At 47.4% G+C, this 25,261-nt stretch overlaps 3 protein-coding genes across 7 annotated transcripts; all 3 read left to right on the top strand.

Moving 5' to 3' along the window:
- The first annotated feature begins 352 nt into the window (after nucleotides 1–352).
- LOC111139675 (mast cell protease 1A-like) lies at nucleotides 353–3,248 on the top strand. Its single transcript, XM_022492021.1, is given in 6 exon segments — nucleotides 353–407; nucleotides 1,742–1,883; nucleotides 2,127–2,262; nucleotides 2,458–2,649; nucleotides 2,652–2,717; nucleotides 3,090–3,248. Coding segments are annotated over 6 exon segments (750 nt in total).
- A 1,303-nt stretch (nucleotides 3,249–4,551) lies between these two features.
- Nucleotides 4,552–8,096, top strand: LOC111160760 (granzyme H-like). Of its 5 annotated transcripts, none has more exons than XM_022524119.1 (5): nucleotides 4,552–4,671; nucleotides 6,134–6,281; nucleotides 6,801–6,933; nucleotides 7,136–7,393; nucleotides 7,823–8,096. In XM_022524119.1, exons 2-5 carry the CDS (start codon nucleotides 6,181–6,183, stop codon nucleotides 7,964–7,966), a joined length of 636 nt encoding a protein of 211 aa, XP_022379827.1. In that variant the 5' UTR covers nucleotides 4,552–4,671; nucleotides 6,134–6,180; the 3' UTR covers nucleotides 7,967–8,096. The 5 variants fall into 5 exon arrangements, with proteins under 5 accessions (XP_022379827.1, XP_022379819.1, XP_022379835.1 ...); XM_022524111.1 differs by having other exon boundaries at nucleotides 4,552–4,816; XM_022524127.1 differs by having other exon boundaries at nucleotides 4,552–4,816; nucleotides 7,136–7,201; nucleotides 7,823–8,084.
- Nucleotides 8,097–17,592: 9,496 nt separating this feature from the next.
- LOC111162031 (cathepsin G-like) lies at nucleotides 17,593–20,390 on the top strand. The gene is made up of 5 exons (XM_022526203.1): nucleotides 17,593–17,671; nucleotides 18,553–18,691; nucleotides 19,174–19,309; nucleotides 19,482–19,736; nucleotides 20,134–20,390. Exons 1-5 carry the CDS (start codon nucleotides 17,617–17,619, stop codon nucleotides 20,320–20,322), a joined length of 774 nt encoding a protein of 257 aa, XP_022381911.1. The 5' UTR covers nucleotides 17,593–17,616; the 3' UTR covers nucleotides 20,323–20,390.
- The last annotated feature ends 4,871 nt before the right edge of the window (nucleotides 20,391–25,261 follow it).

Below are 25,261 nucleotides of genomic sequence, written 5' to 3'. Positions count from 1 at the left end.
GGATCATCCTGATAGTCTAAAGAGAGCCCAGGAATAGAAAATGTTCTTGGATGTATCATCAAGAGGCTCAGATTACTGCAACTCAGGGCCCTACTACTCACAGATGCAACATCTTTAACCACCCCACCCATAGTCTGTGGTTCCTATTCTCTGCTGGTGTGGTCAAAAGCTGCCAGTGCTGATGTGGTGACTGATAAATTATTTCACTTGGGCCTGGACTTGATCAGACAGCGATAGGAGGCACTCAGACAGAGCCTTATGTGATAAAGACTACAACATCAGAGAGGAACACAGTGGTTAGAGGACTAGGAGGAAGTACTGCAGCTCCAACCTGGGCAGCCTTCCTGGGAAAATGCAGCTGCTCCTACTCCTTGTGGCCTTTCTTCTGGCTCCCAAGGTTGAGGCAGGTGAGTGACTGTCTGCCCCCCTCCCCCCTCAACAGAGGCCCAGCCTCATCCAACTGTGGTACAGCCCTGCTCAGATGCTCCACTCAGGCACATCCTGGTCTTGCTGAGTTTTGATCCCACATCAGATCTGCCAACCTCCCTCCAAGATGGGCAAATCTGAAGCAGGATAAACACTCAGCATGAATGACAGGGCAGAAGTCTATTCCCCGGAGGGTGGGGGCAGGGGAGCTGTAGGTCCTACCCTTATCATCTGGAAATTGGGTTCTTATACAAAGGCATCTAGAAGAGTTGGAAGGTAGGAATGAGAAATAATTAATCCCCCAGGAATAGGTAGTTTGGAGAAAGGGGCTGGCTTCTGTAATCAAAGCTAGGCCCACTAACTTTCTTTTTTGTTTTGTTTTGTTTTGTTTTGTTTTTGAGAGAGAGAGCATGTTCATGAGAGCGAGGGGCAGAGGAGAGAGAAACTTAATCAGACTCCACACTGAGCACAGGGCCCCATATGGGCCTTGATGTCACCACCCTGAGATCGTGACCTGAGCTGAAACCAAGGGTCCAAACCAAGAGTCCTTTGCTTAAGTAGGCCCACTAACTTTCTAACTCAATGTCTTAAAATCTATCCTCAATCTCCACCCAGTTCCCCAAGTTTTGTCATTCTTATGCTGCCCAAGGAAGGAGCCAAGGACCCAGCTGGTCTCAGAGGTGGTGGCATCCTGGTCCCCTTAATACTTAGGTTTGGTAATTTTTCAGCCACAGTGAGTACAATGGCTTTGGCAGGCCCCATATTTACTGGTACTTGGAACCACAACCAGCACTCCCTCAGAGGTTGATTGGGAGCCATTCCTTCATGCAGCTAAGACACTTCCTGGGCAGCTAATATTTGTCAGGCTCTCAAGAAGATCAAACACAACTCAAAACATAAACATGAGCATTTTGAGTTCATGTTCCAATCAATACAAATAAGGAACAGCTCAGTAAAGTCTGGGAAACAAAAGGGGATAGTGGACCCAGATATCAGGGAAAGGATTTTCCGGGATCTGTGGGGACTTCACTGTTTCTTCCAAATGCAAATTACTTCTGCCACCATATGTGTCCACTGTAGGAATTAAGAAACAAGAACTGCTCTTCTCTTTGTTAGAGGGAGAATCTGAGTCTTGTGGGTCATTTGGTAAGCCAGGAATGCTGCCTGAGGAACCCTTCTCGGTTGCTGTTGCCTACTACAGACCCTACTCTCTGCCACCCCAACTCCTTCCCACCTGTTTTAGTTCATCCCCATCTCTCCTTCTCCAGCCTTTGGCTCCATGAGCACAGTGGGCAGAGTAAACGATTTCTTTCAGGGAAAATAATCAGAGGCCATGAAGCCAAACCTCATTCTCGTCCCTTCATGGCATTTCTCCAGATTCAGAATCCAAATAAAACCTGTGGGGGGTTCCTAGAACATAAGGACTTTGTGCTAACAGCAGTTCACTGCAAGGGGAGGTAAGAAGCAGCGCCTGGAAGCCCACCCTTTTGTTAACTCCTTATAAGGATCCCTCTTCCAAGACTGCCACCCAGCCTAGACTGTCAAGAAGCAGGGGGTTCACAGATGCTCAGCCCTGGGACCCCATCCCCTAGAATTCCTCTCCATCCCAGTCTTGCCCTGCCCTGAGCTGTCCCGTTTCATCCATGGCCTTTGGGCTATACCTCCTGTGACCCCCCACCTCCCACTCACTCTCTGTACAACTCCATCAGGGTCATCCTGGGGACCCACAACATCAAGGAGCAGGAGAGGACCCAGCAGGTCATTCCAGTGAGAAAAGCCATCCACCACTCAGACTATAATCCTAAATATGTCTTCAACAACATCATGTTACTGCAGGTAGGGCCCTTGATCCGCTGGTTCTTGCACACTTTATTCCTGGGGATTTTGCATCCCCTGTGATGTCATTCCTGTCCCTCATTCCTAGTATGACATTTTTACTTGTCCTGGGGCTATGAGGAGGGCTACCCCATGACTGTCCCTGGAGTCTTTGTGAGCCATTGGTAGATTAGAATTCCTTTCCTCTGCATTCAGCTGGAAAAGGCCCACCTGACTGCCCATGTTAGCCCCCTCAGGCTGCCCAAGAGGAGTGCACAGGTGTGGCCAGGGATGGTGTGCAGTGTGGCTGGCTGGGGATGCCTCAGCATGAACAGCACCTCTGGGGCCTGGAAACTGCATGAGGTAGAGCTTGAAGTCCAGAGGAACAAGCAATGCATCTCATGCTATAAAAACTCTACAACGGCACAACCCAAATGTGTGTGGGGAACCCGAAAAAGAAGAAGTCTTCTTTTAAGGTGAGATCCCCAGCACTATTCATGCCCAGCCCTGGGACAGCCAAGTTTTGAGAAGGCACAGTGAGAACTAGCCTTATTTCTATGTCCTCAGCATTTCTATCCAATCCAGTCTCTGGTCCTATCTCCCTGGGGGGGTAGGGAGGTGGTGGGAGATAGTCCCACAGCTACTGATGAGCAGAGGCTTTCTGAGGGAGAAAAGGGAGGGGAGTATCGGGGCCAGGCTGGAGCCCAAGGACCAAGGGAGGCCACAAGGCCTCCCCTGGCCCTGATCTCACCCACTGTCCCCTAACAGAAACCACCTACCTCCAGGGGTGGCAAGGAGGACAGGACCTAGAGAAAGTCCAACTCAGTCCTTCCTCCCTCTCCCTGCAGGGAGACTCTGGGGGCCCCCTCTTGTGTAACATGGCCCAGGGCATTGTCTCCTTTAGAAAAACAGATGGGGAACCTCCACGTGTCTACACCAGGATCTCAAGCTTTTTTCACTGGATAGAAAGAACAATGAGATGCTTCAGCCTGCAGGGACCAGACTGAGATGCCCCCAGGATCAATCCGTCCATCTTCTCTGGGACAGAGGCCAGAACTGCACTGGGAAAGGGGGTGGAGAGGAGGTTGCCAAGGCTTCATAAACTTCCATCTCTTGAGTGGAAATTAGATCCTCTTCTTTTATTCACCATAACATTTGTTAGTTACCTACTGCGTGTCCAGCCACCATCTGTTCACATTTCTCTAGAACAAAAAGTCATGTTGCTTTGGTACCCAGCTCCTTCCAAATATACCTCCCAGCACCACCTCCTCCTGCCAGGCTGAATGTAAGCTCCATCAGGAAAAAGGAGACACTGCCCCAAGAAAAATGACCCTCTCCTAGAGGATGCTCTTATCTCATCCATATTGCCTTCCTACCTTATCCCACACCTACACCCCCACCCCATCCTACCCCAATATGGCAACATAAAGGAATCCACATCTGGAAGGACCACCTAAGAAGTTCTGGGATAGGGGGCCACTTCATCCTAATAGAAATGGGTGGGAAGATTCTGGAAAGCTGTAACTCACCCCATGCAGCACTCCCTCCCCCAATCAGAGTGGCAGCTTGGGAGCTTGGAAGAGTTTTGGGAGGGTACTCCCAAGCCTAGCCCAAGTGCCAGTCACAGCCTTGCCGTGGTCCCAGAGTCCAGCACAGCATCTGGTGTCCTGACGCCCATCTTCCCAGAGTCCCAAACGACATTGAAAGTACTCTTCCATCTTGGTCTGATCCAGCCTCTTCCCACCCCATGCTCTTTCTGTGTGTGTGTGTGTGTGTGTGTGTGTGTGTGTGTGTGTGTGAATGAGTGTGTTCATTACAATAAAAAGTTGTGTTTAAAAGGTATCTTATGGTTTCAAAGGTATCCTATAGCCTATAGTTAATTGAGTAATTTTTCTTCCATTTTTCAACAATCTCTAAGTCTCTTCCATAAGAATGTATTCAGAAAAAATAATCTTATTTTTCTAAAACATCCACCTCAGAAAAGGCAGGCTGAAAAGAAAAAGTGGTTGGCTGAATGCCTGCCATTGATGAGTGTGTTTCAACTGTGGGAAAATGTACACTTACCACAGATTCTTAGTCTGCTCCAAACAACCATCAATATCTCAAGCTCTCTGGTATCCCCGGACCTAGCTAGCTCAGTAATTATTCCTGATTTCCTCAGAAATGGAAAAAGGGCCAAGAGACGAGAAATGGAGACATTCTTGAGTCAGTCACTGAGGGGCTTCTGAGGTACCAGCCCTCCTGCTGGCAGGAGCCACAGCCTTCACTTTCTTGTTCGTTCTTCTTGCTTTCACCTTATAACTCAGCAGTGGCAGTGCAAGTGTGATAGCTGCACCATTCTCACCTAACCCAAGCCAGAGAACTTCGACAAACCACCTTAAATGATGACACCCAGCCGTAGAGACACAGAGGTTGAAGAGGCCTAAATCGGTGAGCCACCCTTCTATCACTCCCCTAAGGGCTCTGTATCTGGAAGGAAGAAAGATCAACAGCTCTGAGGTGGGCAGACCTTCAGGGAAGATGCAGCCTCTCCTGCTTTTGTTGGCCCTTCTTCTGCCCCTTGGGGCTGGGACAGGTGAGTGACCATACCCATTCCAGAGACCTGAGCCCATCCCACAAAACCCCTTGTACTCTTGACCCTTCTGCCCAGCACAGTCAGGGATTGTCCTCAATTTGAGCCTTTCTGAACCCCAGCTCCTACCCCGAACTCAGACCTACAGGTCCGATGCTAGACAGACGCTCAACAAAGATGGCCGGCAGGAAGGGTGCTCACTAAAAGGGTTAGTAGGGGTTAGCCTCCTTCTTATCACTTGGAAAGTGAATTGTTTAGAGAAAGGCATTTGGCAGAAGATATGAAGCTACAAAAGATAGGCAATTAAGAGCCCTGAATCCAAGCCAGGAAATGTAAGCTCAGACAAACCAGCTGCAGTAGTGGGAGGTGTCACTGGACCCAGCTTAAAGAACCAGTTAAATTTCCCAGTGCTCTCCACCCTCTCACTCCTGCCTGGGACAAGGGCCCGGGTACAGTCGATCTCAGCAGCAGCTAGATGACTATACACAAAGCTCTATCCCAGGCCTGTGGAGCCCACTGTCAGCACCACCTCCCCCTGCCTGTGCAGGGCCCTCGGCTACTTCACTGTCTTTGGCAGTGCCCTCCCTGACTCCTGTGGTCTCGAGTTCCACCAGCACTAACTCCACCCAACTTCAGCCAAAAACTCACTGATAGCCATTCCCTTGTGCAACTTAAAAATGTCTACTGAGACCATGTGCTAGCCCCTAGGACATGAGGATTTTAGAAAATCCAACTCCACAAACTCATAGGTAGTTTATTAGAAAATGACACCCTGGGATATTAGCAGAGGCTCAGAAGGACCCAGGAGATTCACTGAGAAGCAAGGTATCAGGGGAATCCTGTCCATGATCTTTTGGGACTCCATCATCTTGAAGACAGATTTTTTTTAAGATTTTATTTATTTATTTGACAGAGAGACAGAGAGAGAGCATGAGAGGGGAGAAGGTCAGAGGGAGAAAAAGACTCCCTGCTGAGCAGGGAGCCCGAGGCCGGACTCCATCCTGGGACTCCAGGATCATGACCTGAGCCGAAGGCAGTCGCTTAACCAACTGAGCCACCCAGGTGCCCCTTGAAGATAGATCTTATCTCCTCCATACATGTGTCGGAAGTGGAATGTGGAGAACAAGTAATGCTCCCTTTTCAGGGGTGTTCTGAGGCTCGAGGTTCAAGAAAGAACATCCTGTTACATGAACCTGGGAGGACTGCCCATCCTGGGTCCACAGGGTGCTGTAGACCCCACCCTCGATCACTACCTTCCTAAACCTTCCCTCCTGACCACAGCCACCCCCAGACACTGCATCTTTCAGCCTTTTCTATCAGAGGAGATCATCGGGGGCCATGAGGTTAAGCCCCACTCCCAGCCCTACATGGCATTTCTTCAGTTTCTGGATAATGGCAAGATGAAGAGGTGTGGCAGTGTCCTCGTGCACAAGTACTTTGTTCTAACGGCTGCTCACTGCCGGGGAAGGTGAGGGGCAGCAGCCAGCCTACACATCTGAGACCCCAACAGGGACCCCTGTCCTATCCCCAGTGGTTGCAGCCCAGGGAAGCACCGGGGCTCCTGGTAACTCAAGCCCATGAGAGCTCATCAGAGGAGCCGGCTGAAAGCATGGCTGGGGTGATAAAAGCCTGAGAAGTAGGACAGGTAAGCTTTGGGGTCAGAGGGTCCAATGTGAGAGTAAGTGGCACAGCTGAGAAGAGAGGGACCACACCAGGTAAAAAAAGCAGCCGTGGGGGATGGAAATACCCATTAGAGCCAAAATGCAAACTCAGTGTAATTTCATGATATTGCCTGAAGGCAAAAGAAACCTCGAAGAAGCCCTACCTTCAGTGTCGTTGAAAAAAAGTGGATCCAGGACCCATTTGTCACCTCGATTTCCCCCTTGGCTCCAGCCCTGCCTTGCCCTGGATGCCACCTGCCCTTCACAGCCCCTGGTCTGTATCCTATGACTCCACACCCGCACACCCCACTCTGCTGTCTGTGCAGCTCCATGAGGGTCATTCTGGGGGCCCACAACATCAAGAAACAGGAGAGGACCCAGCAGGTCATCCCCGTGAAAACAGCCATCCCCCACCCAGACTATAAGCAGAACTTCTCCAATGACATCATGTTACTGAAAGTAAGGAAACCTCCCTGCTGCCCTTGCTCTCCTGGGTCCACTGGTTCCTCCTCTCACTGGGACCTGTCCCCTCCCTCCTTCTATCCTGGCCACCTGACCAGTCCCTGTGGCTCAGGGCAGAGAGAAGACAGTGCAGCCTCATCAGGGCATCCAGACCCCAAGGCCATTTTCTAAGCTGGACTGTCTCACCTCTTCCCATCAGCTGGAGAGAAAGGCCAAGCAGACTGCAGCTGTGAAGCCCCTCCGCCTGCCCGAGAGCAAGAACCCGGTGAGGCCTGGACAGGTGTGCAGTGTGTCCGGCTGGGGGCGGGTCTCAATGACCACCCTAGCAACCACTCTGCAGGAGGTGTCACTGGAAGTGCAGAAGGATGCGACATGTGCATCCCTCTTCCCTCACTATTACAGTGGGGCCACCCAGATTTGTGTAGGAGACCCGGAGGAGATGAAGACTGCCTTCAAGGTTAGGCTTCCAGCATCTACCTAGACAAGCCCCAGGAGAGAGGAATTTGGGGCAGACTGGGGTGTGGGAGTGGCCCTATCTTCCTGCCTCAGCCTGAGAGCACGGGCAGCAGGATCCACAAATCCAGTCTTCGGTTCCCCCCTAAGTGGGTCAGGATGGAGGGGAGGAAGGGTTCATCATCCAACAGTAGAATTACCCCCCCCCCCCACACACACACATTCAAGGTTCCCTTAGGATTAGAGAGAAAAGTTTGGCCCTGGAAAGAACAGTCAGTACCAGGCTAGAGCCCAAGAACTGAGAGAGGGGACAAGGCCTGCCCTGGGCCCAATATCCCATGCAGCCCCTAACACAGACCCCCCCATCCCCAGGGCATCAAGGAGGACAGGACCACTGGGAGGCCAGCTCAGTCCTTCCTCTCTCTGCCCACAGGGGGACTCCGGGGGACCCCTCGTGTGTAACAACATGGTCCAGGGGATTTTCTCCTATGGAAAACACAACGGGACCCCTCCAGGGGTCTTCATGAAGGTCTCCCACTTCCTGCCTTGGATAAAGAGAACAATGAAGCGCCTCTAACAGCAAGCATGAGATTGACTCCCCTCTGTGCTCGGCCATCTTTTCTGGGGCAGAGGAAAGAATCCCTTGCGACTGGGGGAGAGGGGAAGGAGGGATGGCAGGCCCATAATAAATGGATCTCTAGAGCGAATACGACTGAGGTCTTACTTATTCACTGAACCACTTCGGGTACAAAGCAACACTGCCCAGGCTATCTTCTGCTGCCAACTCCAGGCTTTGCTGCCTCCTTTCTCCCCCAACCCCCACCCTCCCTAACCCCTATGCTGCTTAGTTTCTCATCAATTTCCCAATAAGACCTCTTTGGTGCTAAGCCCTCTGCGAAGGTTCAGCCTAAACTCTATTATAGAAAAATTTCTGTCCCCGAAAAGTATCCTCTCTGGGCCTTAGAAATTTCTTAAATTCTCTAAGCCAACCACCATCACCAACCCAACAATTTGGTCAGTAGAAAGAGAGTAACTCCGGGGACCCAGGAGGCCAGGGGGCCATGCCATGGGCACCCTGTTTCCTGTTTCAAGGGGCTCTCTCTCGATCTCTCTCTCTCTCTCTCTCTCTCTCTCTCTCTGTGGGGGAGGGAAATGGGGGACAGGAAAGCAGGTTTCTCCTGCTCCTGGTGCAGCTCCCCCAGCCTCACCCGGGTTCCCTTCCATGCCTTGCCCAGCACTGAATTTAGTCAACCTTCCTCCCTGGTTGCCCATCCCACACAGCCTCTGTTTTCCATCCTGGCACCTGAGTTGCCAGCCCACTGGATGCCCATCAGAGGGACCAGTACCCACCTTTCAAATGGTAGGACCGGCTGAGTCCCTCCTTCCAAACCAGCATCCTATCCCCTAGGGGCTTAGCCTCTCTGGCCAATGGAGTCACTCTACAACCTCAGCCCCTTTCAGCCTGGCCTGGTCTCAGAACCCCAGCTCCCCCTACTGGCAACCTGGGTTATGGCAGCTTTGTGAGCCAGAGGACTCCAGGCTGCAGACCATCAGTAGATCAAAAGTTGATCTCAATGAAGACATATAAATGGCTATCAGACACATAAAAAAATGTTCATCATCACTAGCCATCAGGGAAATTCAAATTAAAACCACACTGAGATATCACCTTACACCAGTTAGAATGGCCAAAATTAGCAAGACAGGAAACAACATGTGTTGGAGGGGATGTGGAGAAAGGGGAACCCTCTTACACTGTTGGTGGGAATGCAAGTTGGTGCAGCCACTTTGGAGAACAGTGTGGAGATTCCTCAAGAAATTAAAAATAGAGCTTCCCTATGACCCTGCAATTGCACTACTAGGTATTTACCCCAAAGACACAGATGTAGTGAAAAGAAGGGCCATCTGTACCCCAATGTTTATAGCAGCAATGGCCACGGTCGCCAAACTGTGGAAAGAACCAAGATGCCCTTCAACGGACGAATGGATAAGGAAGATGTGGTCCATATACACTATGGAGTATTATGCCTCCATCAGAAAGGATGAATACCCAACTTTTGTAGCAACATGGACGGGACTGGAAGAGATTATGCTAAGTAAAATAAGTCAAGCAGAGAGAGTCAATTATCATATGGTTTCACTTATTTGTGGAGCATAACAAATAGTATGGAGGACAAGGGGAGTTAGAGAGGAGAAGGGAGTTGGGGGAAATTGGAAGGGGAGGTGAACCATGAGAGACTATGGACTCTGAAAAACAATCTGAGGGTTTTGAAGGGGCGGGGGGTGGGAGGTTGGGGGAACCAGGTGGTGGGTATTAGAGAGGGCACGGATTGCATGGAGTACTGGGTGTGGTGCAAAAACAAGGAATACTGTTATGCTGAAAATAAAAATAAATAAAAATAAAATAAAATAAAAAGTTGATCTCTCTGTTTGTGCCAGGCACTTGACGGGCTCTGTCCCTGCCATGGGGAAACATAGTGAGAAATGTCTCCTAAATTACCCTTCCACCTCCTTCCACCAAGCAGTTCAGTTTTGGCACAAATGGATCTGTATTTAGAATTAGTTAGATGTACTATATGTTGGCTAACTGAACATAATAGAAGGGAAGGGAAGGGGAGGGGAGGAAAGGGAAGGGAAGAAGAGGGAATGGAAGGGAAGGGAAGGAAGGGAAAGCAAGGAAAAGAAGGGAACGGAAGTATCCATGAGAAAGCCAGTCTTAAAAATAACTGAAATCCCTGAATTTTATCTGTAATGCACATTACACTTTCACATGCATGACTTTGGTTCCAGAAGGGCAATCTTAAATGGGAAGAAGTTTCTAATCTATGCATGGTAGAGGCCACATCCTGAGGTGAGGAAGGGAGGGACAGCCTTATTTTTATTTCCCATGTAGAAGATATGAACTGCAGTCCACAAACCCATGAAATGCCACATTTCAGGGGCAACATAGTTAACTGTCACCAGATAAACTTATTTGAGGGTCCTGTATCCTTTTTTTTTTTTAAATAATTATGAGTGGGGCAGTGGTGGGGCCGGGAGGACAGAGAGAGAGAGAAGGAGAGAATCTCAAGCAGACTCCCTGTGGAGCTCAGAGCCTGACCCTGGGATTATGACCTGAGCCAAAATCAGGAGTCAGATGCTTAAATGACTGAGGCCCCCAGGCACCTGGAGTCCTATATCCTTCAAACGACACCAGTAGTGAGTTGGACGTGACAGAACACAGTAAATTCACAATAGCTGGACAACCGGTCAAACACTGATTCAAGTGGGACCACCATCAAAAAGGGAAAGAATTTCACTGAAAAGGATAACAAATAAATCACATGGATGTGAAAAAGCAAAATCCAGTCCCTTGAAAAATAAGGTGAAAAGCACATAAAAGCCAATTTTTCTCACATGACTGTGTGTCCATCCATCTGCCAAGTCTTTCCTGGAGCTCAGAGCACCAACAGTAGCACAGGGGAGATTAAGACTGAATGCACGTGTGGAGGTGAGCAAGTGAAGAGTTGGGGAAGCATGAGCCAGGGGACAACTTCGGGCCCAGCAGTAAAAACAGCACCCTTAGGAGAACCCAGCACACCAAAGAATTGTAGAGACCTCCAAAAGGCACCTTGAAGAGCTCCATGGAGCTCCAGGGTATGTGCCTAAGCCAGTGGCAGAGTGACCAAGGACATCCACACCAGAGGCAGAGGTGTGTAGCCTTGAAGGACAGAGCCTAATGAGTCAGTGTTTGCCTCACACCTGATACATGCACTTGATGGAGTATAATACACACTAGGAAGAAAAACTACCACCTTACAATGACCGTAGGAGCGTCATGAAGACTGGGCTGCTGTGGATATTTCCTCAAAATGATTTCCAAGTCAGTTCACACCTGTTTCTGTCTCTTGATTTTGTGAGTTTTATTTCCAGAATTTCATCCTATATAAGGTTTAAAGTGTGTGTGCGTGTGTGCGTGTGTGTGTGTGTGTGTGTGTGTGTGTGCAGGGAAGTTATTCAAAAGGTGTTCATTCATCACACCATTCTTTACAATAAACCTCCGACTGGAATCGGTATGAATGGCCAAAATAGGAAAATTGTGAGGGATGCCTGGGTGGTTCAGTGGTTAAGCATCTGCCTTCAGCTCAGGTCGTGATCCCAGGGTCCTGGAATCAAGTCCCACAGCAGGCTCGAGTCCCACTGCTGAGCAGGGAGCCTGCTTCTCTCTGCCTGTTGCTCCCCTTGCTTACACTCTCTCTGCCTCTCCCTCTCTCTCTCTGACAAATAAATAAATAAAATCTTTAAAAAATGAAGGAGGGGCACCTGGGTGTCTCAGTGGGTTAAGCCTCTGCCTTCAGCTCAGGTCATGGTCTCAGGATTCTGGGATCGAGCCCCACATCGGGCTCTCTGCTTGGCAGGGAGCCTGCTTCCCCCCCAACCGCCTGCCTCTCTGCCTACTTTTGATCTTTCTCTCTCTCTCTCTCTCTCTCTCTGTCAAATAAATAAATCTTTAAAAAAATTTAAAAATATAAAAAGAAAAAAAATTTTTTAATAAAATAAAAAACGAGGGAAATGGTAAAGTATGGCACATTTACATGAATGTGCTATGCAACTGTTGACATCTACATTATCCACTGCTCTAGAAAACTAGGCTAAGGAGATGAAAGAAAGCAAACTAAGCTTAGAACATTAATAGGCAAGTTATAAAAAAATAATAAATATTTGGAAAAAAGTAAAAGCTCACTAATTAGTACAAATCAAAAGAATAATTTTTTGCTTCTATGAGAAAAATTCACAACAACTGAGATTCTGTATGGACATGGAGAAGATGGTATTTTCACACCTTATACACAAAGTTTCTTGAAAAAAAACAAAAAAAAAGAACAAAGGAGTCCTTGACCTACCCATCAACTGCATGGAGAAAACTGGGCAAGGTCAATCCTTATAGATATATTACAAGTCAAATCTTAGAAACAACACCAGTGTCCAGGACTAATGTGGGTATTTGTCATTTTTTTAATTATTTTTATTAACATATAATGTATTACTTGCCCCAGAGGTATAGGTCTGTGAATCATCAGGCTTACACATTTCACAGCACTCACCATAGCCCATACCCTCCCAGGGATTCGTTTTTTTTAAATTATGTACTACTGTACACTATGGAAACTTGAAAGTTATGAAATAGAATTATATTTCACCCCATGGAAGAATGTTCCCAGGTATACCTAAATCAGAAGCACAAGAGCAGTATATGTTATTCTCAAAAAAAAAAAAAAAAAAAAAATCAAATTTTTGCTTACACATATATTTTCCTTTTAGGCTTTAATTGTTCTTCCTATATATCCATTTTCCTAATTTTTCTGCAACTTTTATATTATTTAAATAACTTAGGGGCACCTGGGTGGCTCAGTGGGTTAAAGCCTCGGCCTTCGGCTCAGGTCATGATCCCAGGGTCCTGGGATCTGGCCCTGCATCGGGCTCTCTGCTTGGCGGGAGGCCTGCTTCCTCCTCTCTCTCTGCCTGCCTCTCTACCTACTTGTAATCTCTGTCAAATAAATAAATAAAATCTTTTTTAAAAATCACTTAAAAACCTGTTTATTAAATACAAATGAGATTTTAAAACAATATTCATTAACAGATATTTAATTAATTCATTAACAGATATTCACTAACAGAGGGAGATGTCTATGTTGGATAAAAACTACAGGATTCAAAACTAAATATATTATAATCACACCTCCATAAATATTGAAAAAATACAGGTGGAACTACATCTGTTAACAGTGGTCAACTTGGGGGAGGGGGGGAGCTGGGTGAGCCTGGTGGTGGGTATTATGGAGGGCACTTATTGCATGGAGCACTGGTGTGGTGCATAAATAATGAATTCTGGAACACTGAAAAGAAATTTAAGAAATAAATAAAAATTTTTAAAAAACAGTGGTCAATTGGGTGGTAGGATTAAAGCTGACTTTTTTTCCTTCCTATTTTGTAATGTATTCAATTATTAAATTTTATAATTAATAAAATAATTTTGGGGTACCTGGGTGGCTCAGTCGATTAAGCAAGTCATGATCCCGGAGTCCCAGGATGGAGCCCCATGTTGGGCTCCCTGCTCAGCGGGGTGTCTACTTCTCCCTCTGACCCTCCCTTCTCTCATGCTCTCTCTCTCTCACATACTCTCTCTCTCAAATGTCAGGAAAAGGTAGGCTTAAGCAAGTTGGTACATGTGTTAGTTAAGATAACCTTAACTGTTCCACCACATAAACTAGCAGTTCAGTGACTAACAAACAACAGAAACCTATTTCTTGCTCACAAATAGTCCAAAATGGATGTTCCTGGTGAGTAGTGCCTCCTTTTACTCTCAAGTGTCCCAGATGGGACAATAAATTAAATGTGTGCCCATAATTGAGGAGTCCAGACTCAGGCTCCTAAAGATGGCTTCCAAGCTCCCTGCATTTATCTGCGTCAAATCTAGGTAGGGGAAGAACCTGAATGGTCAGACATGGGAGCACGTGATAGGCCATGTCTGGAAAGTACCCACAACATCTCTACTCATATCCCGTTTGCTACAACAGTCACATAGTCACACCTACCATCAAGTAAGCCTTCACAACGGTGTGCTCCCAGGTCCTCCGGAAGAAAAGGAAATTCTTTTGCTAAACCGCTAGCTTGCCTCTACCACAATTCCTTACAGTGTTTGCTGTTTGTACAGATCACAGACCCAAAATTTTGTTCTGCGTATAAAACTAATGCAAGGCCATTGTAGAAAAAAAAATGGCTAATATAAAAGGGAAAATAAGGGGCTCCTGGGAGGCTCAGAGGGTTAAGCCTCTGCCGTCCGCTCAGGTCATGGTCTTGAGGTCCTGGGATCAAGCCCCCCATCAGGCTCTCTGCTCAGCAGGGAGCCTGCTTCCCCCTCTCTCTGCCTGCCTCTCTGCCTACTTGTGATCTCTGTCTGTGTCAAATGGATAAATGAAATCTTTAAGAAAATAAAAAATTTAAAAAATAAAAGGGAATATAAGAGTCATAAAATGATTGCTATGGCTGTTGCTCCTTTTTAACAGAATCAGTATCAAACTGTATACACAATTTCACGTTCTACTTTTTCCACTTAGTGCTCACTTCGGCAGCACATATACTACTTTTTCCACTTAATATCAGATGATGTAAAGTGCTCCGTGCCACCAAGCAGTCTTTAAAACAGGATGCTATTTAATGTCTGGATAGCATCTCACCCCGTGAATATATCAGAATCAGCATTACTGATCTCCTGTTGTTGAAGAGTTGGAGGGTCTGAGCATTAGGGGAAGAGAGTCTCAGGGGACATGTCCACCTAGAATTTCCTTTGTCACTTGTTCTTTCCTGCTGGAGCGCGGACAGGCCAATTCTTGGCAAGAAAGGGTCTCACTCCCAGCAGACATGTGCACGTGGGAAGACAACAATGCAGACATCACTTCCCCTCACACTGGCACTCCATAAAACAATTACAAGTTCATCAGCGGAAACTTCCCAAGGAGCTTCCACTCTGTCCTTCTCCACAAGATACTAAGGGGGCCCTGAGAACATCCAGAATGCCTCAGTAATACAATAGTCTCCGACAATGCCAAGAGCAACCAGATTGGTTTCTGACCAGAGCGGCATCAAAGGGATGGAGAGGGAAGTGGCCTGGTCTCAGCGGGCAACTGCTGGCCCAGAGGTTTTGCATTTGGGTGGAATACGGGGCCTGGGAGGAGGTGGGAAACATCTTACTTTAATGTCCCAACATCCCAGAGGAGAAGACTATTGTAACTGACGGAAATGTAATAAAACAGTCAAAAGTAGATGTAACCAGCTATGAATATTGTGAAATGTATCGCAGTCTTCCTTGTTCCAATATCACAATTTTTATTAAAATAGGAAATAAAAACATATGTGCCCCTGTTTGTTCTCCCACATTCCATTCCCATCTCCCACAGAGACTGTCCAAGTGCTCTCTCTAATCCCCAGCCCTGGCAAACAGACTTTTAAAAAATTTTTATTGCAAAATAGACACACATGAAAAGTACTCAAAACTTAAACAACAAGGCCAAATTTCAGAAACCCCACATGTGTCTCTTCCCTGTAAAAATGCCCTCTCTGCCCTCCAACCCCAGAATTAACTTACCACTGTGACTTTTTTTTTTTTTAAGTTTTATTTATTTTTGAGAGAGAAAGCCTATACAGGTGCTGCAGGGAGAGACAGAGAGAGGGAGAGAAAAATTTTAGCAGACTCTGTACTGAGCCCCTCCATCCCGCCCTCCCCCCACCCCTACTTACACTGTCTCTCAAATAAATAAAATCTTAAAAAAAAAAAAAGTTAGGGGGCGCCTGGGTGGCTCAGTGGGTTAAGCCACTGCCTTCGGCTCAGGTCATGATCTCAGGGTCCTGGGATCGAGTCCTGCATCGGGCTCTCTGCTCAGCAGGAAGCCTGCTTCCCTCTCTCTCTCTCTCTCTGCCTGCCTCTCTGCCTACTTGTGATCTCTCTCTGTCAAATAAATAAATAAAATCTTAAAAAAAAAAAGTTAGACTAATGGTTTTAAAACAAAGTGTTGAAAAAGTTAAGTAACAATAAATTAAAATTACCCCAATGCTAAGGCACTAGTAAAATCATTATATTATTTTCTTTTTTCTACATATTACCTTTCAGACGCATAAAGAAATTTCATGAGGTTGCCATCATTAAACATGTATCAGAGAAGGGATTAAGTTCTTTGCAGCTGTGAAAATCATGTATCTCTCTATACAAGGAGAGGGGCCTTCATTTCCATAAGATTTTCAAGTGGGGCTCTCACAGCCATAAAAGTTTAAGAATTGTATTACTTTTTAATTCTGACGTTCTTGAAAAAAATTATACCATATTACAATGTTTTTTCTGTGCACCCACAGAGTCTTCTAAGTATTTCTGAGGGTGTCTGTGTTACTCTACAGTGATCTGTGATGCCTTATTCTCCACGTGGTGTGCATGTCCTTTATGTATTATAGGTGGTTCTTTATGGATTATAGACAGCCCAGCAAGCGTGCATTTCCTTCTCAGAAGCCCCTGGGGCAGAGAATGGGGATTGGACTCATATCATGGATAAAAAGGATCTTAGCTGCTTTTCTTTTAGCCACGGTCTTTTCTGTGCACAGGGAACCTTATGGGACACAAAAGCCCTCATCTTGAGTAGCAAGCAGGAAAATAGGGCCACCTGGGTGGCTCAGTCATTAAGCGCCTACCTTCGGATCCAGTCATGATCCCAAGACAGGTCATGATCCTAGGGTCCCGGGATGGAGCCCCATATAGGGCTCCCCGCTCAGCGGGAAGCCTGCTTCTCCCTCTCCCACTCCCCCTGCTTGTGTTCCCTCTCACTGTGTCTCTCTCTGTCAAATAAATAAATAAAATCTTTTAAATTAAAAAAAAAGAAGCAGGAAAATAGAAATCTTCAACTGTGTCATAATTTTCACTGAGTGTTTGTTGGGGGCTCAACTGTCCTGTGAAAGTAATTATCAGCAGCAGAATCTTGTTCTTCCCTTTTCCTTCCCTGGCAATGCCCTGCACTCACTCAGAAGAGCTACTCAATCTGCCTTCACAACTTCTAGAAAGAACTGGGAGCAGCTAAGGTATCAGCAGGGGGTCCAGGGGCCAGAGGGTCAAGACAGGCAGGTTTCTTCCTCCCTCTTTTGCCTCCTCCGACGTATTCCTGGTGTCCTCAACACATCCCACCCTCACCGCACACCTGTCTTTCATTCACCCATGTCCATACCTCACTAAGGTATAAATTAAATAAGCAATCTAGGAAACGTGCCTTTATTTAGAGGAACTCTGAAGTTCCAAAGGACTGAGGCTCTACCCTGGAGAAGTTGGAAATGGGGGAGACAGGCAGCTACCAGCTTTCACGCATTGTTGGGGTATTATCGAATTTGGTGGGTTTAGGGTTCTGGGACTGGGCACCACAAGCCCCCTTCCCAATTGCCCCAGGTTCCCACTTAGGCTGCCAGCACCGACTCAGCTGCTGTGCGGGAGACTGCGGCATTGGCTCAGACTACTCTCTTCCCCCCAGATCACTGGCAGTTGGTGGGCAAGCCTCCTGGGCAGTCTTGGGTGATGAAACCTATCACGCCAGCAGAAGCATGGAACTGTTCTCGAGCCCTCCTCCCGCCCCCCAGACTTCCTTCCTCTCTTGGGGGCTACAAGTCAGGCAGGAGGGAGCACCCACAGCACCTACCTGGGGCAGCCTTCCCAAGAAGATGCCACTACTCCTGCTCCTGATGGCCTTTCTCCTACCCCCCGGGGCTGGGGCAGGTGAGTGACTGTCCCCTTTCCTAGGACCCTGGAGCCAGACCGCCTAGACACCTCCTCACTCTGTATCGTTGGGCAAGTTATTTGAATTCACAGCTGCCCAGATTCCTCATTTATAAATTAGGAATGATACCAATGCATACCTCCTAGAGTTCTACAAGACTTAAGTTAGTATACTTTCTAAAACTCTTGGGGGCGCCTGGGTGGCTCAGTGGGTTAAAGCCTCTACAGGTTATGATCTCAGGGTCCTGGAATCGAGTCCTACATCTGGCTCTCTGCTCAGCGGGGATACTGCTTCCCCCTCTCTCTCTCTGCCTGCCTCTCTGCCTACTTGCAATATCTGTCTGTCAAATAAATAAATAAAATCATTTTTTAAAAAGTTCTTAAAAATATATAAATAAATAAAACTCTTGGAATTGCCCCAGCACATAGTACATGTGAAATCAACGTGCTCTCTAAATTCATCCTGCTGCCCACCACTCCGAGCCTAGCCAATAGCGCAGGAACTACCATCAGCTCTTGTCTAGATTCTGGAAAAACAGACCCATGCTGGTCATGAGGGTGCCCTGAGCAGGCCTCGGAAGGACCTGAGACTCTTCCTGAGGAAAAAAGTCTCAGGGAACTTTGGAAGAGAGTGGTACTGCTCTCTGGGGAGCTGGGAGGGCGCTAAGGTCTGGGATGGGAAGCCAGCAGTGCTTCCTGCAGAATGCAAGAGGCTTCTCCAAAGTGTGGTGCCCTGGAGACCCAGCTCTCACCCCCAGCTCCTCCTTCCCCTGCATCATCTCTCCCCCTTCCCATCAGCCAGCCTTTCTGCAGCCACCACCCTGGTGCCCACAATATGGGTTCCGCAAGTGCAGAGGTAAGTGCCAAATGCTTCCTTCCAGGGGAGATCATTGGAGGCCGAGAGGCCAGGCCTCATTCCCACCCCTACATGGCATATCTCCAAATCGATGAGTTCAAAGCTTGCGGGGGTTTCCTGGTGAGAAATGACTTCGTGCTGACAGCAGCTCACTGCTGGGGAAGGTGAGCAGCTGGGGGCTGGGGCGGGGGGGCCGGGGGGGCAGACAGCCAGGACTATGGACCCATGGGAGCCGCAGACCAGCCATGGGAAAGCAGGGCTCCAGCCATGAAGGAGTGAAAAAGAGACCAGTGGGACTTTGGGGGCAGAGAACAGGCCAGGGCGAATGGGGAGAAAAGGGGGACATGATCAAAAAGACCAGGAGGAGATAAAGGCACATGCTGGGGTTCAAAATAGTTATTTCGGCTATTTCTCAACTTATTCCAGGGGAAGCAAAATGCAGTCACTGGGTGCTCTCACCACCCCAAGCTCAGGGCTGAGGAGAAGCACAGAGGGCTGGGGCCCTGAAAACTGCCCCCCCAATCCCCGTCCACTCAACTCCCTCAGCTGCAGTTTTACCACCTTGGGCGGTCTACCTGCCATGCAGAGCCTGGGGTCCAGAGCTCCTGAGGCTCACACCTACCTCTAGGCTACCTCTCCTTTGCAGAACTATCACTGTCACCCTGGGGGCCCACAACATCCAGAGACAGGAACGGACCCAGCAGCACACCAGGACTCTCAGAGCCATCCGCCACCCTAACTATGATCCCCAGACCAACAGGAATGACATCATGTTACTGCAGGTACCGCCCACCCCATCCTCTGGTTCTCCTGCCCAGCCAGTCCGCACCCAGTGCTGGGAGCTTCGCCATCCTGGGATTCTGGGGAGGAAGCAGGGGCGGAGTCCCAGGATGGGGATAGACTGTGGGCCTAGGGGCACAGACAGTCCCTGAGCGGCTTCCCTCCTCCCCGCAGCTGGCAAAGAGAATGAGACAGACGTCTGCTGTGCGGTCAGTGACTCTGCCTCGTGCGAGGGCCAGGGTGAGACCCGGGGCCAGGTGCACTGTGGCAGGCTGGGGCCTGCTGGGCCTGAACATGAGAACAAACAGACTTCACGAGGTGCAGCTAGCCGTGCAGAGCGATTCGAGGTGCTCCAATCGCTTCACTTTCTACGACAGCCAAACACAAATTTGTGTGGGCAACCCAAGGCAGAGGAAGTCCGCCTTCCTGGTAAGGCCATGGGCATGTGCCAACACTGCCTGACACGGGGGTCTGGGCAGGCTGGGCAGTAGGAACAAGCTACAGCCCCACTAACCCCACACCCCCTGCCCCATCTGGTGGGGTCAGAGCAGAGTGAGGCAGGGGCTTGTCCCATCAATCAGGTGGGGGGCGGGGTGGCGACGGGAGGAGCACCGGGTACACAACATATGTATGTGCAGGGTTTTCCTGCAGAAGGGAAGGTATGTTGACATGGGCTGAGTGAGAGGCAGTAACTGCAGCCAGGCCTGAAGCCCAGCCATGGAATGATCCAGGAGGATACTTCCATACCTCCACTGCCCTCCCTCTGAGAGCCAGGGGGAGCGGCAGGGAGGCCCTGCTTAGGGTCTCTTTCTCTCTGTGCCCACAGGGGGACTCCGGAGGCCCCCTGGTGTGTAACGGTGTGGCCCAGGGCATTGTCTCCTATGGAGATAGGAGGGGGTCTCCTCCAGCTGTCTTCACCAGGATTGGAAGCTTCATGCCCTGGGTTAACAGAACAATGAAACGCTTCAAACAGCCGTGCCAGACCAGCCCCTCAGACCAGCCCCCAACGCTTTGAGTGACTCTGCCCTGGGGCGGCTCCAGGGAGGGTGTCAGAGCCTTAATAAATGTCCATGTCTAGAGTGGAAAGAACTGATTTCTCTTGTGTTCATTGAGCATCCTTCAGAGCACAAAAAACACATGCCAGAACAGAGTCTGAGCTGCTCCAGGAAAATGAGGTTCTTCCCCAGGACCAATTAACCCCTTCCACAACATCATGGGGACCCAAGGAGCTTCTTCCCTTCTCCAAGCCATCCAGTCCCCCATTTCTCCTCCCCCCACTGCCTTGGAGAAGGATGGAAAGACATCTCTCTGCCCTGGGCAAAACTCTCTACCCTCCACCCTAACGAAGAGTCCCCTACTAGATATTAAAACAGACTCTGAAATCATATCCCGGTGCTATGTACAGGACAGGCAGACCAAAGGGACAGAATTGAAGTTGCATACAAATCTCAACTTAATATTTGATAAAGGTGGCGATTCGCTGGGAAACAACGAACTTTTAATAGATGGTATTAGACCAACTAGATAGTTACAGGGCGGGGGGGGTGCGGTTAGAGATAAAATTGGACCTATGCCTCACACTAAAAGCCAAAACAAACCTCAAATACATAAGATACCTACATTCAAAAAAATGGGCACCTTGGTGGCTCAGTCGGTGGTTAAATGGCTGCCTTCAGCTTGGGTCATGATCTCGAAGTGTTAGGATAGAGCCCCTGGCCCTGAACCCCTGCGTTCCTGCTCAGCGGGGAATCTGCTTCTCCCTCTCCCTCTGGCCATCCCCCTGTTCCATCTCTCTCTCTCCCTCTCAAATAAATAAAATCTTTTTATAAATAAATAAATAAATACAAAAAATGAAACTATACATGTAAAAAAATTAAGATTTGCTTGCTTAAAAATAGCTACCAAACACTCACATTCATGGCATCACTATTTACAATGGCCAAGAGATGCAGGCAAGCCAAGCTCTTATCCATAGCCAGTGTTCTTCTCTTAAACCCTGAAGCCACACCAACCCCCACCAGCGTACAGACCACTGCTCTCATTTTCTTATTTTTTGATTAGACTCTAAAGTTATATAAAACTCCACACAAAATGTTGACTAAAATGACTTGTACCCTAAAAATTAGCCCATGACTATTATATCAATATTATACTCAAATAAAAGATTATACTAAAGTCACAAAATTTACTTTAAACACCTTCTTAAGATAACTGTACAGAATCAGCTGGGAGGTTTTTTTACGTCCATCAAAATGCTAATTACTTCTTATAGTGTGATGTATACCATCTGAAACTTTTGCAGTTTCCATAATCTTAAATGGAATAATCACTGAACACATATTTTACCAAATCTAACTGGCTATATATAAAAACACTTTGGTAAATTTAATCATTATTGTATGGCTATTTTTTTATCAGAAAGTCATTTGCCTATGATATTCCATGTAAGCCGTGTATCAACAAACTTTTAATCAATGTTACGTCTTTGACAATACTGAGGCACTCCCTACACTTGCTACCATCTACCCATAGGAATTACCTATTATTTGCCTGCTCTGGGGATAACAGTCTTATTATTAAGTGTTTGAGTTGGCAAATAGGAAGAATACTTGGTGGTGGAGAAGGGGGAGGGGAGAGCGATGGAAGAGTCCATTCAGCCCTTCCTCTCTGTGACATTTACTTAGAGCCCCACAGCACCACTCTGGACTCAGTGCCAAGGAAACATCAGGGCAGACCCATCTCACCTCCAGGTCTTTTTCACCAGTCAGCACTTCCAAGGTAGCCCTTCACTTTGCCTCCATCTGCCCTGCTGGGAAGATTTCTACAGACCTCACAGTGTTCACCTCCAGAAGACAATTCCCATGATCATCCCAGAAGCCAAGCCCATCCCCCACACCTCCATATGTCCATACTCTTCCCTATTAAGTAAACCTCAGCAGCAGAACTTTGGTAAGAAAGTATTTTTCACTAGTGCAAAAGGACCCAGTTCCTCCCATTTTCCTTCTCCAGGTGCAGACTCAGTATTACAGGCCCTCCTGACTTAACCAAAAAGCCATAAAATGATGAGGAGCTCATACAGAAACCTCACCAGAAACTTCTCTCCCAAACCAATAGCTCCTGCAGACTTGCTGCCTACAGAGAACTGTTGCCTCCACTCCCGAGGCAGAACATCAGTCAGGAGAAACTAGACCCTGGCAATTCACTAACTATAACTGGACACTAACTACAGCAGAGTTGCAGAGGTGAGGGCTGGTGACTTTGATAATGACGTCTGAGTGCATTTGGGGAAAGGAGGATGCCCCAAGAGTAAGTTGGACAGGTACAGAAAGTTAGACAGAGAATAGGGATGTTGAGAGCTGGGGTTCTTCGAGAAGCAACTTCTCTCACCGCTGCAGTCGACAGGGATGTTGAAGAAACGGGATCAGAATGCAAAGAACCTGGGACCTCCCAGCCTGGAGAGAAAGTGCAACTCGCCTCCAGACAGCTGGTCCAAAGAGCACGGGTGCTGAGAGAGAGAGGACACTGAAGATGTGGGCACTACGGTCACCCCATCTCTGTCCACCTAAACCACACTATTTGCACTTACACTTCTTCCCTCCCAGGACAATGAGCTCTGCATCCATCCCTGTCAACACAATCTTGGGAGAAACACTATGCTGCCCCTGCAAACAAGTTCAGAAGGTCAAAATTCACCCCAGTGTATTTCTCCTGTACCAGGACACTAATTTGTAGAATGCTACCTGGGTACTTAGCAAAAATAGATTACAAAAGGTAAAACATGATAATATAATGTGTAACAAATAATCACACATATCTAAGTTTTTCTTTTTTTTTTTTTTTTTTTTTAAATATTTTATTTATTTATTTGTCAGAGAGAGAGAGGGAGAGAGAGCGAGCACAGGCAGACAGAATGGCAGGCAGAGGCAGAGGGAGAAGCAGGCTCCCTGATGAGCAAGGAGCCCGATGTGGGACTCGATCCCAGGACGCTGGGATCACGACCTGAGCCGAAGGCAGCTGCTCAACCAACTGAGCCACCCAGGCGTCCCTCTAAGTTTTTCTTTAAGACTGTTAGGTGTTTTGAAAATTTATTTTATTCTTTATTATTTAATTTTATCTTATTGTATGCTATTTTTAAACTATCCCACAATAAGATTATTTACGGTGGTCATTAGTAACTAACTGTAAGACTAATTAAACAATTAACATGTATGGAAAGAGTATACTATCTTATGTTTCTGCCACTTAAACAGCAATTTTTTTCATCTTTTTTTAGAGAGTTACATTTTGTTGGCTATCTTACTGTGTTGTTTTAGTATACAAAAAACTGTATGTCATTATGTACATTATTATTTCAAAGGACAATATCAAATACATGAAGTTTAAGTAGACAGTGTCCACATAAAATTAATATAGCAATGCCATGTTATCTCTGCCTTATGACAGAGTAAAATGTTGTTGCATTTCTTTTTTCCTCTTAAAATGATATTAGGTGATCTGCTCGCCTCTAGAGAACACCCTTCTCTCTTTTGGATAGGAACAGAATGAGCTACATTCAAACATCATATTCACTTTGACTTGGAGCTCTGCTCTTACCAAGTCCACATTACACTGATTCCCAGTCTCATCAACCTAAACATCCTCTCAACAAACACACTTGAGCATGCAGTCCTGAGGAGTTTACTTCTTAGCAACAACAGGCAACTTGACTTGCAGGAGTGAGTTTCCAGTTCTCCCAATAGAGCTCAACCACTGCATCTGCAGGATTGCTCTGGTGGACAACCTGCCAGTCAATCAGAGTCCATCATGTCACATGATGTTCAAAGTACCCTCCTGTATGAAAGGGGAGGAGAAGAAAGGGACCAGGCCCTGCCCCACAACACTTAATCAGAGCTACTCATTGGTGTGTTCATTTTTTTTTAAGATTTTATTTTATTTGTTTGAGAGAGAGAGGGAGAGAGAGAGAGAGAGAACATGAGTGTGGCTGGGGAGGGGGCAGAGGGAGAGGAAGAACAAGAAGCAGACTCCCCGTGAGCAGGGAGTCCCGCACAGGGCTGATCCCAGGATGTGAAATTGTGACCTGAGCTGAAGGCAGATGCTTAACTGACAGCCACTCAGGCATCCCTGCTCATTGGTTTTAAACATTTGAATACTAAGCATGGGTGCAAATTTTACTTAGGGAAAATATTCATGTCTTAAGAAAGTCACAGTCTCAAAGTACACTGATAGGTATTAACCAGCTCTATTAAAATAGGAGACCTAGAAAGGAAAGGGGCCGGCACAGCCCTGGGGTGAGTTCTCTTAAATCTTTGAGATGTCAGGAAGAGAACAATGTTAGCTTTATCAGGACAACCTGGGACCAGACCAAGAACTCAGGTGTGCTGGTCTGTCAAAACCCTCCTCTCAAACTCTCCTTCTCTGTCATTACCTTATCTTCTCCCTACTCTTGTCAACACCCCATCTCCACTTCATCCCCATCCTCAGCCCCAGCCCCAACACTTAGCAGTTTTGCCTGAAACTACCCAGAAGTTGATGGACAACTAGGCTCTTGCCTAGTATGTTTTAGGAGAGAGAGACTGGTGCTTGGTACTCTTGCATTTATACCAAAAAACAAACAAACAAAAACAACTCCAACTTTCAAAAAATAAAGTTCTACAAAGAGTAGGTTTGGGTAGATGTATGCTATGTTGGGAAGTATACACCTACCTACTCACAAATCCAAGGCATGAGACGTCAAACTGATCCTCCCTCTTAAAGGATCTGACTTAGGGGAAAGGGATACCATTTCTGGCTAATAACAAAGCCCCCTCCTCCACTCAGAGTCTCCTGGTGAATGTGGCCATGCTATCAACAGAAAATGTGGTTCCTGCAAAAACCTCACCACAAAGACCTTTCTGTAAAGGTTCATCTCTAGAGAATCAATAGAACCAGGAGGAAATCGTTGATCACTGAGCCTG

Source organism: Enhydra lutris, unplaced genomic scaffold (assembly GCF_002288905.1).
Source record: "Enhydra lutris kenyoni isolate GAN:26980312 unplaced genomic scaffold, ASM228890v2 scaffoldscaffold4, whole genome shotgun sequence".
Lineage (NCBI taxonomy): Eukaryota > Metazoa > Chordata > Mammalia > Carnivora > Mustelidae > Enhydra > Enhydra lutris.
Note: the sequence above shows the minus strand (reverse complement) of the source record. Positions and strands in the feature narration are given on the sequence as shown.

What these genes read in the sequence shown, in the direction of transcription:
- LOC111162031 (XM_022526203.1), top strand. Translation starts at nt 17,617, where the DNA reads ATGCCACTACTCCTGCTCCTGATGGCCTTTCTCCTACCCCCCGGGGCT. An exon ending in ACCCCCCGGGGCTGGGGCAG is followed by an intron (nt 17,672 to 18,552) that starts GTGAGTGACTGT and finishes GCTTCCTTCCAG; the next exon opens with GGGAGATCATTGGAGGCCGA. An exon ending in AGAGGAAGTCCGCCTTCCTG is followed by an intron (nt 19,737 to 20,133) that starts GTAAGGCCATGG and finishes CTGTGCCCACAG; the next exon opens with GGGGACTCCGGAGGCCCCCT.
- LOC111160760 (XM_022524102.1), top strand. Translation starts at nt 6,001, where the DNA reads ATGAACCTGGGAGGACTGCCCATCCTGGGTCCACAGGGTGCTGTAGAC. An exon ending in ATGACATCATGTTACTGAAA is followed by an intron (nt 6,934 to 7,135) that starts GTAAGGAAACCT and finishes TCTTCCCATCAG; the next exon opens with CTGGAGAGAAAGGCCAAGCA. An exon ending in AGATGAAGACTGCCTTCAAG is followed by an intron (nt 7,394 to 7,822) that starts GTTAGGCTTCCA and finishes CTCTGCCCACAG; the next exon opens with GGGGACTCCGGGGGACCCCT.